Source organism: Triturus cristatus, chromosome 10 (assembly GCF_964204655.1).
Source record: "Triturus cristatus chromosome 10, aTriCri1.1, whole genome shotgun sequence".
Classification (NCBI taxonomy): domain Eukaryota; kingdom Metazoa; phylum Chordata; class Amphibia; order Caudata; family Salamandridae; genus Triturus; species Triturus cristatus.
Window position 1 is genome coordinate 407330469 of NC_140593.1, and position 10524 is coordinate 407340992.

At 46.9% G+C, this 10524-nt stretch overlaps 1 protein-coding gene across 1 annotated transcript in view; it reads left to right on the forward strand.

Moving 5' to 3' along the window:
- Positions 1 to 6114, forward strand: part of THNSL1 (threonine synthase like 1) — a 53772-nt gene extending 47658 nt beyond the window's left edge. Inside the window, exon 2 of the mRNA XM_085631695.1 lies at positions 1530 to 6114. Coding sequence (XP_085487821.1) covers positions 1530 to 3778 — 2249 coding nt within the window. The 3' untranslated portion in view covers positions 3779 to 6114. The remainder of the gene's footprint in view (positions 1 to 1529) is intronic.
- Positions 6115 to 10524: the final 4410 nt, after the last annotated feature.

Here is a 10524-nt window from a genome sequence, read left to right on the forward strand (position 1 = left end):
CTCAAATTCCATATTCCGATATACTAATTCACCACTAATCCTTTATGGGTTCCAGAGTAGCGTGCTACTCGCCAATAAAGCGTTTCAACACCCCATCAGGGTTACAAGCGCTATATAAATGCAAACCTTTTTCCCTTTTTTTACCCCTCCCCAACCCTTCTCTATCCAAATGAACTGAATAGCATATCCACCACTCAAATTAATTTCATGTGTCACCATACTAATTCAACACTAATCCTTATGGGTTCCAGAGTAGCGTACTCCTCGCCAAAAAAGGGCTTCAAAACCCCATCAGGGTTAGCAAGCGCTATATAAATACAAACCTCTTTCCCTTTTCTATTCCACCACCTACCCTTCTCTATCCAAATAACTGAATAGCATATCCACCACTCAAATTACTTCATATTTCACTATACTAACTTGCAACACTAATCCTTTATTGGTTCCGGAGTAGCGTGCTACTCGCCAGAAAAGCGCTTCAACACCCATCAGGGGTAACAGGTGCTATATGAATGCAAACCTTTCTACCCCTTCTATGCCTCCGCTATCCTCCTCACTCTAAATAACTGACCAATATCCACCACTCAAATTACTTCCATATTTCACCATACTAATTCACGACTAATCCTTTATGGGTGTCCGGAGTAGCGTGCTTCAACACCCCATCAGGGTTCACTAGCGCTATATAAATACAAACCTTTTTTCCTCTTCTATCCTTCTGCTATCACTTACTTGCATGTTTCACTATACTAATTCAACACTAATCCTCTATGGGTCCCGGAGTAGCCTGCTACTCGCCAAAAAAGCGCTTTGACACCTCATCAGGGGTAGTAAGCGCTATACAAATGCAATTACGATACAATACCCCCCCCCACCCCCAGCCCTGCGATCATGTTCTACGTTAAAAAAAACGGTACTTTTTATAAAATGTACCGATCCAAGAGGCTCCACCATCCAGGATCGGTAAATAATAATAATCAAAAAAGTAAAAATAAAACGGCACCTACATCATGCATGCACACACCTACAGAATGATGCGAGTGGCAACAACAGTTGCATCATGGTGCCTTTTCTTATTATTTTTGTTTGTGACCATGCACATCATCAACACACTGCACAGCAGTGGCTAGCTGCGTTGGCAAAGCAAATTGGCCCGAAACCTTTTGACTTTGCCAAAGAGGTGCCACACGCTTCATATGACTTGTATGTGTGACTAGCCCTACATAGCGCAGGGCCATGTGTAAAGTGTTCTGTTTAACATGCGACTGCAAAGCAAAATCCTTCAAACCGGTTTACATTTCTTTTTTTCCTTTCTGTTAGAATAAAACGTTCTTGTAAGTTTCTTACCTGAACTGCACAGTTATCTTGACTATCCCGGGTTTCTTGAATCAGTTCTGAAATTCTTATTTTGCAGAATTATATTTCGTATAGCACGTTTGGAAAAATATTTTTTTACAATCTGTTTTATTTTGTACAACATTAAAATTATACACGCATTGTCCAGTAAAACATTTTTCTCTTTTTTTCAGTGATCAAAAAGAGGCGGCATCAGTTACTTCATGTTGTCCAGGGTCCGTTTCTGAAGCAGACAGCATGGAATTCCCCTACGGAGTCCAGGCTTTTCAAGTCGACCTTACTGAGCCCCTCGGCACATCCTTTCATGGTGAAGTCATGGCGCTCAATCCATCACTCTGTTATTGGAGACCGGAACCTCGTTCTTATGGGACCTCCTGGTGCAGGGAAAACAACAATAGGAAGACTCCTTGGTCAGAGGCTGGGACTTCCGGTCATAGACGTGGACGATGATGTCCTTGAAAAGGATTGGAATATGAGTGTTTCGGAAAAATTGCAGGATGTTGGTAATGAGCAATTTTTGGAGGAGGAAGGAAAAGCCCTTTTGAAATGGTCAGCATCTGGAAGTGTCATTTCTCTTTCTGGCTCGAATCCAATGCACTCTGCGAGCATGGAGCACTTAAAGAAAAATAGCATTGTTGTTTATCTCGATGTTCATGCTGGAGAAATAGTTGACCGACTGGAAGTCATGAAAGTCGATCGCATTATTGGACAGAGTTCGGGGACTTCAATGGGAGACATCCTTCAGCACCGGAAGCAGTTCTATAAAAAATGGCATGATTTCCGTGTCCTTTGTGAAGGTGGTGAAGCACCAGATGCCATAGCAGAAAAGGTTCTCGATGGAATTAAGAGATACGAAAACTCAGCATCAGAAACATTCACTTCAACGCGGGGCATTTGTCTTGAAGAACCCAAGACAGATTCTGCCAAGACTTTCAGTGAGGTTATTGTGGATGGGTTAGCCTCTGATGGTGGGCTCTTTGTCCCTGATCGAGGAGTGCCAAAATTAAATAAGGGAGAGTGGATGCGGTTAGGGGGGGTAGATTACAGGGAAAGGGCACAAGTTATTTTTGAAAGGTTCATATCTCCTCTTGACATACCAGCAGACAAGCTTGGAGAAATGATTGAGCAAGCATATGGGAAAAACTTTGCTTGTCGTCAAATTGCACCGGTTAGGCATTTGATGGGAAACCAATTTCTCCTTGAGCTATTCCATGGACCAACAGCGTCATTCAAGGATTTAGCACTGCAGATAATGCCACAGATGTTTGCTTATTGTGTCCCAAGAACATGCAACTCTCTGATCCTCACTGCAACCTCTGGAGACACAGGTAGTGCTGTCTTGGATGGCTTTAATCGTCTCAATGACATTGACAAGCAGAGGATTGCCGTGATTTCACTGTTTCCTGAAAATGGAGTCAGCCCTATTCAAAAGTCTCAGCTTATAGGCTGTCAAAGTGATAATGGGTGTTCAGTAGGTGTCAAATCAGATTTTGATTTTTGCCAGAAAACTCTAAAACACATGTTAACAAATTCAAATTACATTGGTTTCTTAGCAGCAGAATATGGAACCGCGTTAAGTACAGCAAATTCTATTAACTGGGCTCGGCTGATTCCCCAGGTGGTCTACCATGCATCTGCCTACCTTGATCTTGTTAACCAGGGCTTCATTAATTTTGGAAATCCTATAGATGTTTGCATTCCAACAGGAAACTTCGGTAACATATTATCAGCTATGTACGTCAAACTGATGGGAATTCCTATCAGAAAATTTATTTGTGCTTCCAATCAGAACAATGTTCTGACGGAGTTCATTAAAACAGGGCATTATGATTTAAGGAAAAGGAAACTAATACTTACCTCTTCCCCTGCAATAGACATTCTCAAGTCTTCCAATCTTGAAAGATACGTGCACTTAATTTCCAACGGAAATGGGCCGCTTGTGAAGCAGTTATTTAGTCAGCTTGATAGTCAAGGCCACTTTCAGTTACCAAATGATTTGCTTGCAAGGCTTCAGAAGGATATAGTAGCTGATTGGTGCTCTGAGGAGGACTGCTTGGCTGCTATCCACTCTGTGTACTCTAGTTCAGGCTACATATTGGACACACACACCGCTGTGGCTAAAGTTGTTGCCGATCGACTGCAGGACAAGACGTGTCCTCTTGTTATCGCAAGCACAGCCCATTATTCCAAGTTTGCGCCTACTATTTTGAAAGCGCTGCGCATTTCGGAGATAAAGCAAAATCCATTAAGCCAGCTTCACTTATTGCATTCTTTGAACGCACTGCCTCCCGCACATGCTGCCATGTTAAACACATTGAAAAAGGCGGAGGACCATAAATATCAGGTATTCGCTGCTGATCAGAACATCCTGATGGACCACATTGAAACGACCATACACAATCTATTCTGTAGAGTTCGCTGAGTCCGGATGAGGCCATTTGTTTTCTTGTTGTTTCCACTTGCAATTGTACCATTTCAGAATTGATATATTTTGCATAGTTGTGGTTTCAAAAATGTTCTCTACTTACAGCACTCTTTTCTCTTGCTTCATAGATTGAAATCAGCTTTTGAAAATGAACCATAATGAACGGTAGAATGTTGGCTGTGGTTTAATAACAGCCAGTATACCCTGTTATTTATGTTTCTGTTGTGCTGCAACATGTGAAGGAAGCTGCATGATTTAGAAAATATCTGTGATGTTTGTTCAATGTTTATAAAGTGAAAACCATACATAATCCAGTTATAGATTTTATGATTCAAATATCCTCTTCTCTTCTAAAGCTTGTTGACATAGAAACCATTACCATAGAAAAGGCCATTGTACCTTTTTAAGATACTCTTCAAAGCAATGTCTCCTACTCTCTACTAGTGTTTGCCATTGTTGCCCAGTTCCTCTTTATTCTCAATTTGTTGATATAATTACACCTCGAGGTGAAGGTCACTAATTACCTTTGTAGTGCATACAAAGAAGTGACACTTGTGGATGGGGCACAATGAACGCTATGTGCATGCCACATTGTATTCACTGCTCCTCAGCATTCTAAGTGACCCAGATGATTCCTTACCATAGTCATGCTGGCACCTGTATCCATCAGAGCCTCCACACCATGCCCATTGATCTTGATCCATTGCCTATACTTTGTAGTATTTGAGTGCGCATGGATCTTAGGAACCATCTCGCTGTCATTCATTGATACTAGGGTAACCCCACTAAACTTCCCCTGTTAGCTGGGACAATCCTACCTCCCCCCCCGCGCACTACACCACCTCTGGAATCCTTCCTCCTGCCACCAGTTGGAGGTGGTGGGTAATTTCGCGTTCCGCGGAGAACGCGAAATTGACCAAAAATCTGCGTTCCGCGACTTCGCAAAATTTTTGGCTTGTTCGCGTTCTCAATATGCGTGTTCGCGAGATATTTCACCCCGAGCACGCAAACAACGATCGCGAACAGGAAAAAAGTATCGTGAACAAGCAATTCCGCGTGTTCGCGGAATTTCTGCGTGTTCGCGGAGATTTTTTACCGTTTCGCGGAGATTTGCATAACGCGATTACGCAAATTCCGCCCACCCCTACTTCTTAGACACTCTGGTGCTGACCCAGATGTCCAACTCCTCAGCAAGTTTCATAGGACCGGTCAACTTGCTATCAACCATGTGTTGGTGCTGCTCTTGGAAAAAAAGTATCAAGCATTTGCTCCTTTAAAATGAAGTTGTACAACCCTGAATAATCATCAGCCTTGCTGCCCCTCACCCTGCTGGCATAATCCAGGAAATCCACCCATGTTTGTTATGAGATTTTGAGGCTGCCCCTGACTGTGAGCCTACGTCTCTCAGGGATCAGCCCAAACCTACTGCATAGGATTGCCTTCAAAGCAGTGTAGCATGTTTGGTCCTCTACCTCTTGTGTAAGGAGTGTGTCCCTTCCCACTGTGGGCATATTACTCCATAAACTACCACACCCTCTGGGACCTTGTGCACTTGTGCACTCGTGAACTCTCAGAGCCTCTTCTTAGACAGCAAACCATTTGTCTATGTCCTCCCTTACCACTTAACTGGGCACCAAATCCTTGCCTATCTGGACTCACCAGGGGACACTGCAGGTATGCTGCCACCATTGCTGTTTCTGGACTTCACTCGTAGAGCTCCGATATTCAGCTGTCTGGGGTTTAGCTGCTGGATTAGTTTCCTCTCCTGCAGAGCCAACCTTTTCTCCTCTAGAGCCTGTTCCTTCTCAAATTTCAGTTTGGCAAGTTACTCAGCCTGCTCGAACTTCAATTTGGTAGGCTGCAACTTTAATTTCCTTTCCTCACTCCTGTCTGCCAGCTCTTCTGGGGACATGTTCTTGGAGGAGACACTACTCTCTGTTCTGGGAATCACCTCAGCTTCCAGTCCATAGTTGGCCCCCTTCAAAGAAAGTTCCAGAGCCACATCAGACTCCAGAATCAGGTCATCCTCCTCATCAGGAATTTCCTGCTCCTCCTCCTCTAGATTGTCATCCCCTGCAACCTCGGTCTCTGCCAGGCCCTCAAAGTTTTTCCGCAGCTCCACCTTCCTTGGTGAAGCCTCTTGTAGAAGCTTCACAATCCTTGCAGAAATCTCTCAGCTGAGGCACAGTGTAGACCTCTAACGTGGCCAGCTCAAAATCAGTTCCTGCAGGTGCTAATCAGGGAGAGTTTAACCCCTTGAGTGCCCATGACGAGATGGTCTCGTCATGGGCCGCGGTTGCGCTGTGCCCATGACGAGACTATCTCGTCATGAGCCCCGCCCGCTAATGAAACGCCCGGCACAGGGCGTGGAAAGGGCGGGGCACTCAAGGGGTTATACAAATTTGAAATGGTCTTAGGATACCATTGAGTTGGGTAACAATAAACATCTGTTATTCAGTGTCAAGATACCCTGTCAGGGGGGGAACGTGTGCTTTACACATACACATGTTATGTTAGAGTTGTAGCGAACAATAAGTTACTATATGGTATTGCACAAACACAAGTTCTATCCTCACCACTGATCACCATTGTTAGAACTGGGGTTTCTGGTTGTCAGAGTATGTACCCTGTACAAGCAGGAACCACCACTCTAGTCCGGGTAAGCTAGATACACACTAAAAGATAACCTGTGCCCACCCTTTGGTACCCTGGTACAGAGCAGTCAGGCTTATCTAGAGAGGTAATGTGTAAAGTATTAGTGCAACATAACAGCACCCCCCCACCCCCAACCATTCCTATACTTATGGAGACCGGCCATTGACCGTAATGAAGTGTGTAATTACTATTCTAACTCCACACGCACTTTAATAGTAGGGTAGGTTATAAAGCAAACCAAAGCAAGTCTAACTGCACTTTTAGGTTTTTGATGCACTCGCTCGAAGATACCTAAACACAATGGAGACCCAGGACCATGACATGCACAGGCCCAACGCATCCCCCGAGGCTAAGTGGAGAGCCGACCCACGGGGTATAGAACCATGGCGGTAGCAACAAGACCATGCACACCCCTGGGCCTACCCCGTTCAGCCTTTGTGACCATAGGTAGGAAGTGGCAAAGGCAAGGCAGCACCGTAACAAAGGGTACGTTGCCTGCACTGGGAGCCCCTTCCCTGTTACCAAATGCAGCACCTGGGCGAGTGACCACGGTAGGAAATTTGACATGCCCACCTGGCGGAGTAACACACCTAGGAGATGTCCCCGCCTGCCACATGGGAAAAATCCCTGGGCCTAGAATGGATAGACTACCGTCTACATATCCCATGCCGGGGCCCCCTTGGTGTGACCAAGAAACAGGCGAGAGCACCCCGAAGGGGCCACGGCAACCACAAACATGCAAGAGGCACCTAGCTGGAAGAGGACTCAGCCATGGGACTGCAGAGGGATCCAACTGAATGCCTGCACCAGGGAACCAAAAGGCTGGCAACCTCAAAATTTTAGAGAGTGCCATTATTGTCACATAACAAACCATAGGGCTGACTATTGTTGCCTAAAAATATACCACGATCAGGATAGAATATTACCAGGGCAGCCCCCACAGAATCCCTGTACACAGAACAAACCCTAAACCAAGCCAAACATGCAGTGAATCCAAAACCTCAGTACAGCACCCACTTCATACCCACTTCAGAAAACTCACTGCAATAACAAGGACTAGCAAAACAGCATTAGGGAAAATTCAAGCCTTTACTTCCTTAGGAAGCTGGCTCTGTATAGGATATTGGCACTAGGTGCACAGAGTCCAGGGGTTCCCCAAAAGTGTACAGGGCTCAATGTAAAACCCAAGGTGCTCTATTGGTGGTAGTGTTGGTGAGCAGCCTTAGGCCTAACACTCGACGTCGGAGTCTTCTTACCGGAGCCGGTTGCAGTGAGAGGAAGCCTCTGGATTCACACTGCAGGCGCCGTCGTGGAGATCAGGAGAGGTCAGCCAACGCTAGACATATGGTCAGGATCACTGGGGAGACTTCACTGCACAGGTGAGCCAATCAGACTCGGGCAGTGGGCACCGGGTGCAGAGTGGGCAGGAGACGCGGATCCGCTTGGATCCAGTCATTGGAGTAGGTTTCTTCCGGACAGGTCTGCTGTCCACGGGGAGACTGGAGTCTTTTTCAAAGGCAGCCGCCTACCCAGGCTTTTCAAAGATCACTGGCTGCAAGATAGGTCAGAGGTTCACAGAAGCTGGAGACAGGCCGATAGGGCTGGGGCTAAGACAGTCGTCGTCTTCAGTCTTCTCTGCAGGGTCATCTTCTTTCTTCATAGCTCATCGTAGTTCTAGTTTTTAGGTCTGGGGGAGCCACCTAAATACTAGATTTAGGGGCATTTTAGGGGAGTAAAAGGTAGGCCAATGGGCACCTTACCCAGGGTGACTACATCCTCTATTATGCCAACCTCCTGTGGGAGGGAGCATAGACCTAGCCCTGCTTGGAGGGGTCTCCCCATCTTCAAGATGGTGGGGGACTGAAAGATGTGCTTCACCTTGCCTCCCCCACCTTAAGGGTGGAATTGGCATAGGTGAGCACACCTCGTATTCTCTTGAATTTTCCCGCTGGATTTCCCACCCAAAGTGTGGCTGTAAACCAGGTACTGCCATCTCCTGCCTGCTAGCAACAGAGGCCAGGGGTTGCATTACAAAGGCGGCTTCGAGCTCTGGCCCATCCTGGGGAGGAGGTGTTACACCTCTGCCCAGGATGTGCATTGTTTCTGGTCCCAGAGAGCAGGGGTTCTCTACTCAGAGGTCCAGAAATATGTCTGGTGGGGTCTGGCTGCCTACTACCGGTCAGAGACCACACCAGGGTTGGTAGGTTCTCAGGGGGGCACCTCCAATTACATGATTTAATAAATTTCATACTGGCATCAGTGTGTATTTTTCACAGGGAGCTGTTTGGTACCAAACACTCCTGGGTTCAGTGAAGCTATCATGGTGCAATGGAACCCGAGTTGTCAAGTTCCCAGACCATTTACTCTCTATGGCTTCCCTGGCACTTACAGTATTAAGGAATAGACCCTAATACTGTAGGGGCATATCTGCTCGTGCAGATATGCCCACACCTGGGATATAGTGCACCCTGCCTTAGAGCTGGTAAGTCCAGCTAGAGGGGTGACTTACCTATATATTAGGCAGTACTAGCTGGCATGGCACACAGGCAGTGTGGCATATCGATGTGGTCATTTGTTCATCTCACGGGCATGCAACCTGCAGTGGCATGGTGTTAGTGAGGGGGTCCCAGGGGACCCTCTTCAGCCTCCGGGCCCTTTCTACACAGTGTGCTACTTACCTGGTACTGGGAACATGGACAGCAGGGACCCAGTACTCTACAGTCAAAGTTGCATGAAAAGCTGGCCAAAAAGTGGGGGTACTGCAACAGAACAGCATTTTCTCACACTTACACACAGGAAAACGTATGTCGACTGGGAGTCCACGCTAGAGTATGCCATCCGGGTGCCTGCAGGGGCCTGGGGTGCCTACTGCTGTTGATCACCCAGGGAGGGGTTGGCTGACCATGCCCCTGGGGGAAAAGACAGTCTGACAAGGGAGAAGAGCGGTCCCCAACTGGTGCATAAAAGCAGGCACCCAAGTCCCTTTGCTCAAATCACTATGGTGCGCCCCAGATTGAACGGACCCCATTCTTGAACATTTTTCAGGCCGCCTCCAAATGGAGGTCCTCCTATAGTTCCAAAACGAGTGACGGAAGCCAAGGTTTCTATGCGCTTGGGGTATGGTGGTTTGAGATGACCATATATTTCCATTGACCATGCACACATTTGGCACCAAGTGAATAGAGAAATTCACCTGGGTAATCAACCGTTTCAATCTGCTTACTCACAGCACGACAAGCCCCAACTGCACACTTAACTCCCATTGTGCGCCTAACAGTCTGCCGCCTCCTGCACTCCTCTCATGCCTCCAAAAACATCCAAAGCTCTGCTCATCGGATCATGCCCCTCCAAAGCAGAGGCAGCAGTGTGACACTGGGCAAGAAGTCCCTGCTGAAGGCGACCAATCTGAAACTTTCCAGATCCGAGGGAGAGGGGAGCGACGGGAGGAAGAGGCTCTCCACAGATGACCTTCTCAGCCTGTGCATAAGGTGCTGGAATAGGCTCACCAACCATGCCCAGTTCGTCGAATGAGTCACAGGGCCTCATGAAACATTGCCTAAGGAATCAATAGGCCCAATCTAAGTCACCGGGATCACAGAATAGCTTCCCAGTGGCCACACAACCCCAGTCCATAGGGAAAAATCAATTGAGTCCATTAGCGTTACCTACACCAGGCCGAGCAAACAAAGTCTAAATGGGACCCCCGACTCATTAAAAAAACACAGCAAACAAACACAAAACCAGCCATTTCCCTGCAGGTCGGTACCGGGGCTGCAAACGACCACCCGACTAACTCCGGCATGCGGCGTTAGAAGCAGCAGCACCCAAGCCACAGGAAAACGCCCAACGGAATCCACACAAATTAGCCGAAAAGTAGCACAAACACCCCGACCTTCCAGAAGGAGGGCGTAACCTAGCAGCTCAACCCAATTAGAGAAAACCTCATTTCATGCGAAAAGACCCAAGGAACGCGCATGTGTCAACAGAAACATTGGCCTAAAAATTGAACATCCACTTCCCCTCACAACTGCATGCAGCTCATGCAGGTCAAAAGGACACCTTGGCACTGGTTAAACCTCACACCTTTA